This window comes from Carassius carassius, chromosome 39, assembly GCF_963082965.1.
Source record: "Carassius carassius chromosome 39, fCarCar2.1, whole genome shotgun sequence".
NCBI classification, from domain to species: Eukaryota; Metazoa; Chordata; class Actinopteri; order Cypriniformes; family Cyprinidae; genus Carassius; species Carassius carassius.
Genome location: NC_081793.1, coordinates 20,511,010 through 20,529,052, shown reverse-complemented (window position 1 = coordinate 20,529,052; position 18,043 = coordinate 20,511,010). Strand labels below are relative to the sequence as shown.

At 37.3% G+C, this 18,043-nt stretch overlaps 1 protein-coding gene across 4 annotated transcripts in view; it reads left to right on the top strand.

Moving 5' to 3' along the window:
- The window catches only part of LOC132121593 (vesicle transport through interaction with t-SNAREs homolog 1A-like), a 130,569-nt gene that overhangs the window by 23,453 nt on the left and 89,073 nt on the right, over positions 1-18,043 (top strand). For 2 of the 4 annotated variants that reach the window (XM_059531150.1, XM_059531152.1), the window contains exons 5-6: positions 3,012-3,032; positions 8,589-8,673. In XM_059531150.1, the coding sequence (XP_059387133.1) occupies positions 3,012-3,032; positions 8,589-8,673 (106 nt within the window). The remainder of the gene's footprint in view (positions 1-3,011; positions 3,033-8,588; positions 8,674-18,043) is intronic. The other 2 variants (XM_059531151.1, XM_059531153.1) reach the window with 1 other exon arrangement.

The following is an 18,043-nucleotide window of genomic DNA, read 5'->3' as shown; positions in this document are numbered from 1 at the left end:
GTGAGTGGAGTGGTCGGAACTTCAGGGTTTTTTTATCGAGCGAGACAAGGAGCGATAGAGCGGAGGGGAAGAGATGTGGGGTGGGGTAGGGGGGTGAGTCGGTCAATTTAATTCCTGACGATCTAAAAGAGGTCAGGATCATTTCATATAGCCCTGGCTGAGCAGATCATTACCAGTCACAAATCTGTTCGTTACATGGCGAGGATTTATAGCTAAGTAAATAGGGAACCGTCATAAGTTCTGAAAATAGCGTCTTGGCCCGGCGATAATAGCTAAAGGACAGTTTAATAGAGTTCGGCATTTATTCGTTATCTGTATGTGGACAGAGACCGAATTGGCGCTATCGCTCTTTTTTTTTAATAATGTGGTGGTCTACCGTCACACTTTTTTCTTCAGCATCCCTCCCCCTCCCCTTTCCACCCGAAACACACACATTTTTACCACACACGTTCTTGTGTAAGCGCACACACTTTTTTTTCGCACGCGAATACTCTGCGGAATAGTTTCGATTTCAGACACAGCAAAAGGCATGGCCACGAGAGATTGGGCAGGTTTGAGCCGGCGTGGACCAGATTTTCCAGGCTACAAAGGAAGCAGATTACCACTTGTATCAAGTTCCATATTGGAAAAAAAAATCTTTGTTTGAAAATCCGCTGATTATCATAACAGAAAAATTGCAGCAGTGCAGTTTCGAATAACAGCCACATAAAAAAAATATATAAAAACGAAGGAATGAACTCATCACAACATAATTAAACAATTTTGCATTTTTTTTAAGCTTTTCTTTTTTCCTTTTGCCATTTCCCGAGAAATGCTTGCGAGTTCAGGTAAAGCAACAAAAGACTGGTTGTCTGGTTTGGTTTAAAGAGGAAAAAACACGGCAGAAAAGAACAACAGCAAGCTTAAAGTCTTCCAGATTCTCCTGGTAAATCCTCGGCGAGGACTCGCAATCGTCCAAGCAGCACAAATATGATAGAACAAGGTTTGTTTGGTGTTCATTGAGACGGTCTGCAGGGTTGTGTTTAGCTCGGGTGGGCTCACAGCAAACCTAAATAGCCACTTCTATAGCGTATTCACAAACACTGGCCTTTTGAATAATGCAGGCAATGTATTAATAATATGACAAAAATAATACACAGCTAGGAGCGGCAATGTGGCTTGACTTTATTCCTGGTTCTAATTGTAGAAGTAAATTTTTTTCCTACTTAATATTGGAGATTAACTTCCTTTTTTTAAACTTTCCTTTTTTTAATTCCTTTTTTTTATTATTTATTATCATTATTTATTTTTTTAACCATAGAATGCTCATTATGTTGTTAGGATATATGTATTGTAACTTATTCTTTTAGCACATAATCCAATTATGTAATTATTTTTGTAAAAAAAAAAATATATATATATCATATTTAATTTTTACATTTTATTTTTAATAATAATAATTGTATTTTATTTCCTACATTTAAATTTTTAAACATAATTTTTTCATTTATTGTGTACAATTTATAGTTAAATTGTTATTTATATGATGTTTTTATTAAATTTTTATTACTTTTCTTTTTAGTTTTTATATTATCTATTTATTTATTTTTTGCTAAAGATACTTTATATCAGAAACATTGCATCCTAGATTTACTGACGTACTTCAAGATAAACTTCAACCAAAGCTTTGTTGTGAACCCACAGATTTGAGATTTGAAACATGCCGTCCCCACCGACAGCGGCCACCACCACAGTTTAACATCACGACCATAGATTCTGCCTTTCGAGTAAGGCATTAAGTTTATAATTCATGATCCGAGTTCTGTCTCTCTTCTGATATGATAGCGAATGGTTTAAAAATAGCAAAATTAAAAATGACCAGCGCACACAAAAAGAGATGAGAGGCCTTTAATAATGTCCCAGAGCTTCCCCTCAGATCTGCTAACCTTTAATCTCTGGCAAGAAATGGAGATTAAAAAATCACCTGCAACGGCTGACAAATTAAGATACTTGTTCTTCCCCTCCTCTTCTGAATATGTGAGTGCTGCAGATAAGTAACTCACCTTTTGCTGAGAATGACTTGTTACCTAAAGAGGCTGTAATGAAGAGCTTCTTTAAATGCTTAATGTACTTAAGTATGTTAGCTTCTTTCAATAGCCACTGGATTCACAGCAAATGTATGTAGATGTAGAATGCATAATATGTGCATTATAGTACTAATAAACAGCCAGTATGTTAATAATAGACATGATATTATGCAACTAGTTAATAGTGAGAATTGAGCCCTATATTAAAGTGTTTCCCAATTCCCTTTCATTAAAAATTAATAACCTATACATGCAAAAAAAAAAAAAAAATTAATGGTAGGTTGTTTCCATAATAAGGTGCAACCCCTTGGCTTTATGTTTATGTATACTTTCATCCCTCAGGGGCCTAATGCATAATACACTCTAATTGGACATTAATAGCAAGTCAAAATGATGGGCACATCCTGTAATAATAAAAAGGAGCATTGCTTGGTGTCACTTTCTGTTTCTTAGCCAAGAAGTAGGAATCCTGCCGAGTTGTCGTTAAGGAGCCTAAATCCTCAAAGCTTCCTTTCTTACAGTGCGAAATCTGTATTATCCTACAGTACCGACTTAAACACTAGAGTTTTTTTTCCCCCTTATGCCATATCAAGTGCTGTGATGTGACTGTTTCTCTCACCCTCTTCCTTGATGATGATAGTTTAGATGTCGTGAGTTGAGATATCCATTCCCAGTCTCTTTGTTTAATGTGACAGCATGAGAACTTGATCTTTGTTTGTTCAAAAAAGTCGGGATGAATCTTGTGTTTAGCTTCTTTTTATGTGTTCGTCTGTGATTTCTAAATGCTAAACATGCAAACAGATAAATCGTCAAGGTTAATTCTGTAACCAGCCACATGACTGAACTGCTTCCTGCCATGTCTTGGCTTTTTATCTATCTCTCTCACTCTCTTTCTCTCTCCCTATATGTTCCCCCCTCCCTCTATTTTGTGCCTTCATGTGGCAGTTGATAAAGTTACGTGAAGAGGTAAGTGCTGCTCTTCCTTCCCATTTTGGTCTTCTTGTTTTCCCCTGGACCCTCCATTCATTTACCCCCTTCGTTAGAATAAAAAAGGCCTATCTGATTTTAAAGTCTCTTTTGATTGAGCTCAAAATTATGCTCATTTCTATATACTGCTCTATGAAGAAATAAATCAAAGATGTGACCTTAAAAGATTTAATCAGCTTGTCAAAACATTCACCCAAAATGAAAACGCAATGAGACATGCTGTTATAATAAAAAGGGAGGGGGAGATCTGGATATGCTTTTATGATGGACAACTATTCGTCCAACACTATTTGATTAGTGAAGTTAATACTTTTTTTCCCATTAGCATGCTGTGCTTTAGCTGTTAAGTAGTCTGCATGGTAAAATTGTGACTATATTTAAACAATATATTTAATTAGAAATGTCAAGTAAAAAATGTTTCAATATTTTCAGTTTTATTTATTAGCTGTTTATGAACATATTGATATTATATTCTGTGCTATTTTGTCTTTTTGAAAATTTTAGACAATGAAACAATGAAAAAAATCTGTGAAAATCAATTTAAATTTTGAGATTTGTTATTAAATCTTATTAAATCTTTAATGTTTTTAAGATTACATTTAAGTGAATGTTAGATGATAGCAAAAGTAATCAAAATATGCATGTAGAGGAAATTAGCAAATATATATATATATGTGTGTGTGTGTGTGTGTACGTACACACACACATACAATATATATATATATATATATATATATATATATATATATATATATATATATATATATATATATATATATATATACACACACACACACACATACACATATACACCATTCAAAGGTTTGGTCAGTAATTTTTATTTTATTTTGTTTTAATTTTTTGAGGTTTTTATTCATAAGCTCTTCAAAAGTGTCAGTAGAGACATTTATAAGAGAATCAGAGAATCCTACAAAATTTTCCCCCAAAATTGTAAGCATCACAGCTGTTTCCAACATTCATATAATAAATGTTTCTTGAGCACCAAAGCAAAATTTCTGAAGAATCCAGTTACGCTCAAGTAATGGCTTCTGAATATTCAGCTTTGCCATCACAGGAATAAATTGCATTTTAAGACATACTAAAATATAAAAAAAAATATTCAGTTGTAATGATATTTCACAATATTACTGTTTTTACCATATTTTTGATCAAATAAATTAAGTCTTTTAATATAAACATAAGACCCGTTTTTTCAGAAACAATAAAACATGTTGCTGTCCCCAAACTTTACAATATGTTAAGTGCTGATGTCATCTATATGTGCAAATTAGATCACCTTTATAATGTGCTTTCCAGAGCATTTATTTTGAAAGTAATATTTTGAAGTATTTTCATACTTGAGTAGTATGCAGCAGGTGTGAACTCCTTTAACCCAAACCCCTTATTTCATTTACATCCTATAAAATGAAGTATGTTTAAGTGTTTGTTTACACATTTTTTGGCTTTTGCCAGTAATTTTAGTAGCATGCATGGCTCTAAATATAACAGAATTGTGGATTTACAGCCAACTGCAGAGTTTTCTTTGTGCACCATTAGGATGCAGCCCATAGACGTTTCCCCCACTCAGCGGATGAGAATACAATAGCCTGCCTTTTAGTTCGAGGTAACGGGGATGATTTGTAATGTCCTTTTGTATTTGTACCATTCATTTGACTTGGAAGTGAGCATGTATGTGGATTACGGCAAAAGAGTCCATCGTCTGGATCTGTTTGTGCTTGTGTGTAAGTTTGCTCACCAGTGTCTTCATCTCCTGTCTAGGGTTGTGTGTGTGTGTGTGTGTGTTTTGTTGTTTGGACTTGGGATTCCCCTATTCATAGACTCATACAGACACACACACTACAATATCTGAAGATCTTCATTCATAAAGGAAGCCTCCTCTCAGTGGAGGACTGGATAGCACTGCATCATGCTTCTGCTTGCCTTTGTAAAACTGTTTAGTAAGTGATTGCTTATCTTTGAAGATAACAGAATTTACAATGCAAATTTCTGATCCTTTCTATCTTGAAGAAATTGTAAAGGCGTGTTAAATATTTATGGAGGAAAAAAAGAAAAACCTTATCTTCGCTTCTGTCATCTTATGAAAGTAAAACGACACTTGCATCATTTTACTAATTCATAACTGCTGTAAGTATGTGTCATCCTGTTATGTACTGTAAAGAATAACAACACAAATTCAAATATAATGATCTAAAGTGCCTGATAAATTTCGTTACTCTTCCCCATCTCAACGCTACACCAGTAAACAATACAGAGCATGCTAGAAGATCATCTTAGCTCAAATAGGAGAAGAAATTCAGCAGTGCCTCTGGTTTGGAGGATCTTTGTAGACTCTTGTTTCTCTTTCTCTCTGTGTGTGTGTGTGTTTGTGTGTATGAACATCAGTTTATTGTTTAGATTTCTTCACTTCCTATTTCTGAATAATCCCATTTGTGGAGCCACACCACCTCCTGCATTTATAATTTACAGCCCCTCACAGTTCCGCGTTATTTGCTACCTTGACTTGTGTGTTTCTTTCTTTTTTTTTTTGCTGTTATTGTTTTTCCTCACATGGCCAAACAAAATGGGAGTATAGCATTTTTTCAGCCTTGGGTCAAAAGACACCTTCAGTGGGTTCAGCCGCCCCTTGTTTTCACCCCAGAATGTGTAGCTTTTAAATCACACGTTTTTTCATCTTCTCCCATTTTACTGAATTTGAATCAAAGCCTGTGCAGCTTATACACACTTAGCCTGTTTTTTTTAACTGTGCTTTTCCTCAGCTTGAAAACATGTTTAAATATTTAGCACCCTTATTCACAGCTGTTTGACACTTGTAATTCCTTTTCTTACAAGTCCCAAACAAACGGTGGAGAAGATCACATAGTCTGAATCATAGCTGTCATCATTATTCACATTGACTCTAACCCCCACCCACCTCCCCATTTGAAATAATAAGGAATCATCAAAACTTTAGAAAATTGCGATTGTAAGGGCTTGTGTTTGATTTGAAAAAGAGGGGAGAGAAGTGAAGATGATTCTTTTGAATCACATTCGCATTGTTCCTGGCTTCCATGTTAATAACTTACAACTGTTGTGCGGTTCTTCACGAAAGAAAAAGAGATGGCTAAGGAAAAAAAAAACACAAAAATTCTCATTTATAGTGTCTAAGAATGCCTTTGTAGAAAAAGTAGGTGTCAGATAAAAAGGCATACATGCATTGGCACAAATGAGAAGGGGCGCAGGCAGAGGCGGTCGCAAGCGCACCAATATTTATCATGCCCTCTTTAAAAGAATCTTCTGTTGAACTCCATAAGACTAAAAAAGAGAGACAATTTTGACAGTCCTGCTGCTCCTATAGTTAATAAATCAAGAAAAAAAGAGGTTTCTTTTATTCAGGTTTATGAAAGTGAGTGATATGCATCTAGGACTTTTTGTTTTAAGTATATGAATTGATATGTCTTACGTGCTTTGTTACTCCTAATCATCTCCTTACGGGTGCGTTTGGATGCACACGTGGGACGTTTATCGAAAACAAATCAGCTGGAACGAGGGAATTCATTTGGATTCTTTAACATTTTCAGGACGTCGCCATTTCTCGGCGCTGTTGTCGTCACTGCACCTACGCGGCCACCTTCGCTGTTACCTCGATGTGTGTCACAACCTATTCCCCCGCACCCCACACACGTGCACAATAGACATCAACGGCCCCCACTCCCTCAGAAAAATAGACCGAAGGAGGGAGTGAGAACAAGCGAGGGAGAAAAATTCTAGAAAATGCTTTGAAGTGGCTTTCTGGCGCACGAATCTGCTGGCCGTCTCCCCGAGACGTGTCACCTTTGCCGAGAGGGAATAGGAAAATCACGTTTCGAATGGTAATGATAACATACTAATCACTTGAGCTCTTTGAAGACAGGGGAGCGAGCTACTCTGTCAGTATCCCCATGCTGCCTTGTGCTTCCAGGCACACAGGCACATCCCTGGTCTAGGTGTATTAGTTTAAGCGGTGCATGTCAATACGTCCCCTCCATCTCAGCTGATCCAGAGGGGCTCATTAGACAGAGATGGCTCCCTTTTCCCCATTCGCACTCCCACCACTGTTCTCTCCTCTTTCTCTTTCCCTCTCTCCCTTCCTCTATTTCCTACTAAAACCCCCCCTTAAACTATTAAAAAGTATTTCAGCTATTTTAAATGACATCTGTCAAGAGATAGGAGGAGAAGAAAAAAAAGTTCAGACAGTTTTTTTTCTCTCGCTCTCTCCCTCTTTCCCTTCTCTGTGATTGTCAAACTTTGAAAAGTGGAATGTTGTCTATTTTTCCATTTCATTTCCTTGGAGTGATTAGCCGCTGCATATTTTGACAGCTTAACTAGAAACTTGTTTCTCTCGCTGCCTTTATTCTTTCTTTGCATGTAAACAGGAATAAAGGTTAATGTCCTTTAATAATATACTAAAATTCCTCTATTATGTATTTACAAATAGAAATCCAGTGGTCTCATTTAGTGTTAACAGTCTTAAATGATATGACTTACCAGAAAATAAGTTTAAGACTACTTATGACTACTTTTATGAGATATCTAGTTCTGTATAAAACACACTTCCATTCAAAACTTTGGGGTCAGTAAGATCTCATAATAAGTTCATTGTAATCTTACATTTATGACTTCTGACTTTATATATTTGTAACTCAACACAAGACGATCATATCTTTCCTTGAGAAAAGTTTACACACCTCATTGGTTTGCATTGCGGTGACCCCTAAAACATCAAAAAACTGCACTGTAGAGAAACCAGTTTTACACTAAAGTGTCAGCATAAACTTTTAAAAATACAGGGTCCAAAAGTTTTTTTTTTTTCTTTTTTTTCATACTGATGCCATTAAATAATATGTTGGTTTCCCCAAATAACTTTCAATGGAACAATTCTTACAAAAGCCTTGTGAGTGTGTGTGTTTAATAATCTGAATAACCTTTTTCTACTATAAAGAACCTTTTGTTGTATGGAAAGCTTCCATGGTTATTTAAGGTTTTCACTGAACCTTAGATGCCAATAAAGAACCTTTATTTGTGAGATTGTACACAACAAATAAATAACGTAACAAGGTTTATGGTGGCATCCTGAACTTCTCAGACTAACAGATATTGGGTTATCTGAAGCAACATTTGAAAATATATTACAGCTCAATTAGCCATCCCTCCCATGTTAATCTTTGCCATGGTTTTAAATGTAAGGTAATTAAATCTGACAACACCTTCAGAACAAAGCCACTGCAAGAAGGAAGCCTCAATTAAGAAGAAGGAAAGGTATTCGATTGGAGCTCCTTCCTTTTGTGCTTTAGAATTTGCCAGAAGATCAGTCCAATTTATGAAAACGCAGCTCATAATTAGATATTCTCAAATCAATGTATAAGTTAAATTAAAACTAAGTGGTCTGTCCCCTTTTGTCTTAGTGTGTCTATTGTGTGTTGAATATGTCTCTGTAAATAATGTCCCAGTCTTCTCAATCACTCTCATTGTTTTCTTTCCATCTGTGGTTTGTTTCAGAGAGCACATCTTTTGGACAACACAGAGAGGCTGGAAAGGTCATCTCGGAGGCTGGAAGCTGGCTACCAGATAGCGGTGGAAACCGGTAGGCATTCTGGGTAGGGGGGTGAGCGCGCAGTAAAAAGAGAGAGAGAGAGTGGAGAGAAAAAAAAACACCTTGACGACTGGTGACATTTTCAGGAGCACATCAAAGAGAAGCAAGGGAGAGAGAGGTGTAGAGCAGCAGCCGCAGTACTGTTAGGCTCACACAAAACACACCACCTTATTTCCATTCACATGTGTGTGTGTGTGTGTGTGAGAGAGTGAGAGAGAGACAGGGAGAGAATAATATGGGTTCCAATTGATGCCGTGTCGACTAGAATAAACAACATCCTGCCTCCACCGTCCTGCAATTTTTCTAATTAAAGACAGGGATCTTTTAATAAATTAATTTCTAAATAAAGCACTTTAGATGTCATCTGATTCGCACCTGTCTAAAGGTTAGTTTTCATCTTTAAATACAAGAAAATGAACTAATTTAGATCTGAAAAAGATTGAATCAGCAGGCTTTTTTTTTTTTTTTTAGCCTGACTGTCACCGTGTTGTTGAAGCAGAGTGTATTCCTCAGAGACATATCAAAGCTCGTTCTTCAAGAAGCTACTGGCTTTCTTTGGCTTCTGCCTTAGTTTTGAAAAGTTTGTTAATTTACACTATAATGGCAGGATGGCTTGTGTGCGACGTCGACACAGTTAATAATTCAAATCAAGAAAGGGTTGCCAGACCACTGGTGTTTGATGTCTCGCAAGAACAACTCACAAATTCATAAATGCAATCTGCATCCTCTGCTGAAAATTTTAGTTTCATTTATTTGGAGCCTCTCAAGTCTGTGCTTCAGTTTTTTTTTAAATCCTGCCCTGCATAAGATTATATACTGTATGTATGTATAATATATATATATATATACAGACCAAAAGTTTGGAAACATTACTATTTTTAATGTTTTTGAAAGAAGTTTCTTCTGCTCATCAAGCCTGCATTTATTTGATCAAAAATACAGAAAAAACAGTAATATTGTGAAATATATATTGTGTATATATTACTGTATATACAACTTAAAATAATATTTTTCTATTTGAATATACTTTAAAAAAATAATTTATTCCTGTGATGCAAAGCTGAATTTTCAGCATCATTACTCCAGCCTTCAGTGTCACATGTAACATCCAGTCTATCACATGATCATTTAGAAATCATTCTAATATTCTGATTTATTATGAGTGTTGGAAACAGTTCTGCTGTCTAATATATTTGATGAATAAAAGGTTAAAAAGAACTGCATTTATTCAAAATAAAGAAAAATTCTAATAATATATTTTCTTTACTGTCACTTTTTATCAATTTAACACATCCTTGTTGAATAAAAGTATTGATTTTATTTAAAAAATAGAAGAAGAAAAAAATGACTGACCCCAAATTACTGACCAGTAGTGTATATTGTTATTACAAAATATTTATATTTTAAAAACATAGCTTCTTCTTTTTTTTTTTTTTACTTTTTATTCATCAAAGTATCCTAAAAAAGTATCACATGTTCTGAAAAAATATTAAGCAGCAGAACTGTTTCCAACTTTGATAATGAATCATCATATTACAATGATTTCTAAAGGATCATGTGATAATGATCCTAAAAATTCAGCTTTGCACCACAGAAATAAATGATAATTTAAAGTATAATACATTTAAAAACAATTATTTTAAATTGTAATAATATATCACAATATTAAATTTTTTCTGTAGTTTTAATCAAATAAATGCAGGCTTGCGTCTGCCCAATTGAATTGCCTGCTTTCCTAGTAGATACCAAAGTTGAAAACCGTACACTCCAATGGTTGGATCAGACCCCCTCTGAGAGGAGATTTCCCCCATAAAGGACGGTTTCTGCCTCTGAGACCTGTCACAATGCCGCACCGCTTCCACTGCTCTCAGTGTGGGAGCCGCAAACACAGAAGAATGCCTGTTTACTCAGCCTTTCTCTAACCGCGTTAAAGCACAACTCGTCCTGTGCATCTCACTCCTGTGATCCTAATCCCTGACCCCGTACCCCACAGATCACCCCAACACTCAAGTACATACACACCTGCATTTTAAAAGCGTAGCGGCAGGTAGTCCTAAACTGAAGTGGCCCAAAAAGGACAAACCCTGTACTTTTGGGATTTGGGCACAGCAACCGTGTGCAAAATGCACAGCGATCGCCCGCACAGAGTCAGGGTAAACACAAGCCTGCTTCGGTGGCTGTTGAGGAGCTAAAGGGATAGACGCACTTTGTTTGGGTTGCGCCAGTGACCCTCAGTCTCCGTGTCATGGTGATGCGGATCGGCCAGTTTATGGTGTGCTAAAATTAATTCGAGCGGCAATCCACACCTGCTACAGCACTGGCAAATCGGGTTTCTGCTTTTCTGGGGAAAAAAACTATTATAAATTAGTATAGAGAAAAAATTATTATATAAATACTACTAATAATACAGAAACAAATTTAATATATTTTATATTTTTAGATGTACTATTTTTATATAGTTTATCTATTTTTATAAAATAATTAGTTATTTTATGTTGTTTTTGCATTAACTATGCTATTACTTTAAGACACAAAAACACACACACAAACAATACATTTAAGTCTTTAAATAATAGCTTACTTTTTAACATGCCGTATGTGTGTGTGTGTGTGTGTGTGTGTGTGTGTGTGTGTGTGTGTAAGAATGTTTTGGTGTGTGGTGTGTTCAGTCCTGCACTAGCAGCATGTCAGGAGCACTCCAGGCCCTCAAAGAGATATTGAGAGTGCTCTCTGGACATGCAGAGCTTTTTACCAAACTGTTTGTCTCATAAATAAAGTATGGTCTTCATTAGGAGAGGGCACCCACTTTAAAGCTGCCTGAACCAGAGGCACGCCTGCCTGAAGAGAGCCTGGAGTACAGTAGGAGGGAGCAAAGCAGCCAATTTAAAGGCATTTAAATCAGAGATGTCCCAGAGCCCACGAGGGTTAAATAAACCCTAATCAAAGAAGTGCCCGGCTGTGTATGAAAGTCAAGGAAGTGGGCAAAAGATGTTTTGTATGGAGGAAAATAAATTACCTAGGGGGTATAATTCTGTTTTTTTGCAAAATTAGTATTATTATTTTTTTTGTTATCTATCACATTTGGAATTGTTGAAGGATTTCAGAATATTTAGTTGTATTTTTTCCAACGAAAACAATTTAATCAGTTTGTAGAATGACCTCAAAATCTATTAATTAATCAAAATTAATTTTACCGGAGTGTCCGATATGAACAAATGAGCTGCGAGAACGTCGTGCGTAAGGAGCAGAGCGGTGGCCTTTGAATACGCAGCAGCCGCTGCGGCAGCAGATCGATGGGGAAAAATGAAACCAGCTCATTAGGGATTGATTTCAGCAGTGTTTAGATAAGCAGAGTGGGTCGGGGCCTGGCCCCTGGGGCCCTCACCAGGGCCCAAAGTTCACGCAGAGCCAGGTAGAGAGTGTCTCCGCAGGCCATCATCTTTATTAGCAGCCAGATAAGCTGATTAGGCCTTGTCAATCAAAGGTGCCAGTGACTCAATCGAGAGGCCCGTCTTTTCTTTCTCTCTCTACTTCCTTTTTTGTGATAAATCATTGAAGCGATCAACAAAGCAGTAGCCATGGCGGCTAAGCTAAGCAGCCCTGCAGTTGTCACCAAGGCAGACGACGCAAGGACCCTGTGATGATGTGACAACTGTATTAAAGAGTACATCAATTTGTTTGAGAGCGGTTTGATTTTTTTCTGCAGTGGAATTAAAAGAGCATGCAAGGGGGGAGAGTAGTTATTGTTGTCACAGGCTTTACGGAGGAGCTGAGAGTGCCCCCGATAGAAATAAATAACAAAATGAACGATTGAATGAAGAAATAAATAAATATGTTTTGTAAACATGAAGAAACGCTGCTCCTTTTGAGCATGAGCACGGCTTTAAGACATGCTGTGTTAGTCCATGGGTGTCGGAGTGTCCCAGTAACAGACACGCGATTGTCTCCGTCTCTCCGGTTCACTGTCTCTAGCTCTTTTTCTTTTTCCTCCGTGTTACCGTTCTTTCATTTTCTTTTCTTCGTCTCTCTCCTCAACTCTTTCGTTTTGATTTATGCCATTTCTGAAACTGATAACTTGTGTCTTTGAATGGAATTCCATTTCTTCTTAACCGTCATTTATTTGTGCTGCCATGGCCTTTTTATTCTTAAGCACTTTAAGCATTTATCACTATATTTATTATTATTAATCAGGGTAATTGAATACCAGTAATAAAAATGAAATAAAAAATGTCAACATTTAAGTGAGTGCATTCGATAATTTAATGAAAAGTTGTTTGTTTTAAATATTTAATAATTTCTTTAAATAATATTATATTTAGTTATATAAAATAAAGCGATGTTGTAATAATAATAATAGTAACTAAATTAAAAATGTCAAAATGAAATTTAATGCATTCAATAATGTAATTTTTTTTGTGTTTATATCTCTTAAAACAATAATTTAGTTATATAATCTAAAGTTTTGTGATAGTAGTTTTAATACGACTCCTACTACTACTTATAATAATTATAATTATAATAATAAATTACAAATGTAAAAAAGTAATTTGAATATGCTAATTAATGTGCTGAAGAGTTGCTGTTCTTTATAAACAATATTTGCGTCTCTTCAACCAAAATCATATATTTAATTCTAATCTAGTAATAATAATAATAATAAGAATAGTAATAATACATTTAAAGCTGTTTGTTTATCGCACTAAATTAAATTTGCTGTACAAGTAATTCCTCCTCTGTAATTAACTGTTTCATTGCCATTCATTATTTATTTTAACCTAGCTGTTCCAGTTGATTTCCTTCATTGTGTAGTCTTGTTTAAAGTTTCAGCACATCGCTACTGTTTTCTCTTTAATGAGGACAATTTGGTGAAGTGGATTTCCTCGAGGTATAGCATACCAAATAACTTGGGTTTTTGTAGTTTGCTGAAATCTGAATGGCGTATTGTGTTTCAAAAAGAATATGCCGTTATTTGATAATTGTTTGATTCATGGAGCAGAGCCACAAGAGTTAAATATTTCACTAGCAGAGTTTGCAGATATGCAGAAAGGAGAACTTAGCTAGAGTGGATTTTCTAAAGACAATGGTGGGTTTTTGTGTTGTAATGAGGGCATTTTTCATTGAAAATGTATGATTTTTTTGGGCTACAACTTAAGCCTGTACCTCAGAAGTTTGAACTTGTATATTTTCAGCTTTTTAAATATGAATACACAATGTAAATCTCTTGTAAAACATTGACTCATAGAAATATGTATATAAGTGATGGGATGTGTGCGTGAGCGTAATATAAGGTTTTCGACTCTGTAAATCTACCTTCGGGTGAGCTGTTTATCGTGAAACCCCCCGGCGGATGAAAGGCGATGAAATAATGATTTTTTTTTCTCTCCTAATCGGGCCTTGTCAGCGAGGCGTCTTATCGTGGAGAGGAAAATGACACCGATAGTATCGAAGAGCCCAGAGTCTGAGTTTGTGTTGCCCCCCCACCAATCACACCGGACCCGGCCTCGCCGTATCTAGCGCCGCCACAAACGCCAAGCGCCGCTTTTTTCATCTGGACTTCAAAAACGGTCCCCGTCATTAAAATTGCACCCGCGTTCGGCTGCAGGGATCAGCCGCTCCAGAGTGAAAATGGGATGTGGGAGAGGAGGCTCACTAAATGTGCTAATTCTGTCCTCACATGTTTACGGCTTAATTTTAATCGGTTTGAGCAAGGGAGGAGGTGAGGGGAGGGGGTTGAGAAAAAAGCCTCACATTGCAATAAATCGCCATTATCTTTGTTCCAAGGATTTTGGGGTCTGTGAGGAACAGTATTATATGGGGACACACAAAAGTGTTTACGCTTGAATTGCAATGTCCGAGGTGCACTCACTGATTTCAGCGCGTCTAGACAAAGGGCCAAAGTTTCACAATAGCAAAGCCCGCAAACAGGCTCTTGATGCAAGAGCTGAACCAGCAGACTTCCTGATGTCTATCTGTTTCTGCGATTGCCAAAAGAGAGTGCAGGTGTTGACTTGTTGATATATTCCAATCGGTATTACGATATTTGCTCATGTTAAGTGCGATCATTGACTGTTGAGTCGCCTAACGCAGTTTGAGAGGTTTTTTCCTTTGGGGTGATGGGGAGCAGATCCATTTTTCTAGATAAACTATTGAGTGACAGATTGAGAGGGAAGCTCTTTTGAATGAGCCTCTCCAGCAACACTTGCCACCAGCTAGACGCATCAAAATTTCAAACTTAAATATGAGAAGAGCAGAATTTAGACGGCAAAGCTGAATTTGTGGGATTGAAGCCCAGGAAAGAGTAGAACACACTGAATATGCATAATGGTAATAATGTTTTGACACTGTAGTTGCTGTGAAGAAATGAATGAAAAAAGTAAAGAGGCAATTCCATATCAAACAGCACAAATAAAACTTATGGTAACACTTGCATATTGCTTAATTATATCATATTTTTTAATGAAATGAAAGTATAAATTATTATTATTATTATACTATAAATAAAATATATGTATTAAATGATTATTATTACTATTATTATTATTATTCTATAGTACATGGTTGTATGTATGCATTCAACAGTAAGCATATTACTTTATTCTATTTAAATGAATAAAATCTATATTATATACATTTTATTTTATAGGTAGTATTATTGCTATTATTATTATTATATTAATTCCATATAAATTACACAATAATTACATTGAATGCGTCTTCTGTCTGTATTTACATTTTACTACATTAATATATCCATTTTATACACATTACATAATATTTTTATAAAATTTATATAAATATATAATACTTATTTTAGTTTTTATTATTATTGTTTTACATGTACTTAATTTGTTTTGCTTACTTGATGCAGAATTACAAAGCACTATAATGTAAAACGTGACCAGTCTTATTTTAATATTGGCTTATTTTATTTTATCATCATTTGTTTGTGACATTAATGGCTTAAAATCTTTTTGAAGTAACTTGTCAGAAACATAGTGAGAGAGAGACAGAAAATGTATTTTAATTTCAGATCATATGTGTCTATTTATATCAGACGCACACAAACAGTCTTTCATTGACCTTTGGTTGACAGAAAGAGAGTGAAAGAGGGCACTCGAGCTGGATGGCGTTAAATAAAACTGTTTTGGAAGGAAATGGAAGACAAAAGCGAATACCCAGGACCCCCATGGGCGCTTCCTCATCGGGCGCTTTAAAGTGCTGGCACATCTGAGGCGCCGCAATATCAAAAAGCAGAGAGAAAAAGTGAAATGAAGTAAAAGGAAAAAGTGGAGGGGCTGGGCGGGGGGGTGGCAGTACCTTGTCACTGCGGAATGAGGATCATAAACCAGTAATTGTGTGTTGGGAGTGACACACTGATGACAGCAGATTGATGGCAGTTGAAAAGTGGGTGTAATTCACTAAGGAGTCACAGAGAGTTGGGTGGCTGAGATTAAGAGAGGAAACTATTCAGACTGAGCTCTGAAAACACAGGCGGAGTGGGTACTGAAGGACAGCGGTTTAGGCTTTACTCAAGCTTCCAGTTTTGTTTGTTCTCGCTGTATTTATGTCTCTCGGTGCATCGGACCAGAAACGGTGCTATTCAGAGTACTTCATTACAGTGAAAATGTTTGTTGCTTTTGTGGATAACATTCCTTCTAAACCTGGAATTTTTTTTTTGACTTGGCTAAATATTTGTCATTTTAGTAAAAATGGCACTTTTGTTTTGATGCAGGAATAGATTTTATGTCAATGAAGCGTCTATCAAAGCTAAAAACTCACATTAGAGACTTTAAAAAAAATATTAAAACAAACAAACAATAAATAAATTATATAAAAAATAAATTTCAATAAGCTTTGTATTATAATTGTAATTTAACTTATAGAATATCTAATTGATAAAAAAATCATGTATTGAGTATAATTGTATTTAAATATAATTAAAATAATTAGTGTTTCATTTATTGTGTGTGTGTGTGTGTGTCACACACCTGGACTCATTTTGTGTGTTTTTGCCCCTGTGACCCAGTTTCTGTCTCTATGTGGTTTGATTAGTTCCCAGGTGTGTCTAGTCATTTCCGCATGTGTTCCATGTCCCTGTTAATTTAGTAATTCCATCCACCTGTGTTTTCCCTATTATCCCTTGTATAAAAGCCTTGTCCTTTCAGTTCTGTTTTGTCGGGTCTACTCGTCTACTCGTCTACTTGTTACTTGTCAACTTGTCTACTTGTCCGCTTGTTACCTGTTACTTGCCACTTGCCACTTGCCACCTGTTATTTGCTACTTACCTTGCCTATGTTTGATTTAATAAATCCTTGTTTCGTTTATCCCTCGGCTCCGTGTTCCTTCCAGCAGCGTAAGCCGTGACAGAAGACCCGACCCAAAAAGTTAAAAAAACTGCGTGTTTTCCCTCCGTTTTGTTTTCCGTTTTTTCACAGTCTTTTTCTTTCCGTAGTGTGTCATGGATCCCCTCTATCGCCCCGAATACCTCCTCCTCCTGCTGGAGCAGGAGGGACTGTCTCTCGAGGACCATACCAGACGGTTTCTCTTGATAGCTAATGCCACCAGCTACCCGGACCACGCGCTCTGCACCTTTTATCACGCCAGCCTGAACTCCAGGTGCAGAGTGTTGTCGCCCGAAGATGGTCCTCGGGAGGATTTCGCCGCATTCATAGAGTGGAATCTGGTGAGAAATGGGTCACCTCTCACGGTCGGCCCAATGGAGGATCTCGCCAGGTCCGCTCTGGACCCAGAGCCCAGCCTACAATCTCCCCACAGTACGAGGCATAAGCCCGAGCCAGAGAGCAACCCGTCAGACCAGGTGCGAGAGCCGGCGACACTGCCCACCACGAGGGAGCAAAATGTGGAGCGCCAAATGGGTCAAAATGAGGGGGTTTCCAATTCACCTATGCCAGATCCTCTGTTAAGCCCAGGAAGGGCTCCTGATCTTCCGTTAAGCCCAGGACGGGCTCCTGATCCTCCTGTAAGCCCAGGACGGGCTCCTGATCCTCTGTTAAGCCCAGGAAGGGCTCCTGATTCCCCGTTAAGCCCAGGACGGGCTCCTGTTCCCCCGTTAAGCCCAGGACGGGCTCCTGATCCTCCTGTAAGCCCAGGACGGGCTCCTGAACCCCCGTTAAGCCCAGGAAGGGCTCCTGATTCCCCGTTAAGCCCAGGAAGGGCTCCAGCCCCAGAGCTTACTCCAATGCCTGCTCCTCCAAAATTCCCACCCTCCCACCCACTCCTGCCTCCTCCTCCGCTGTCGTCTGGCTGCCCCTCTGCTCGCCCTCAGCCTACCATCATTGTGGTGCGAGCTCAGCGGGACCGCCATCCTCCAGCGACGCCTTGGTCGGCGTCTCCCTCACCT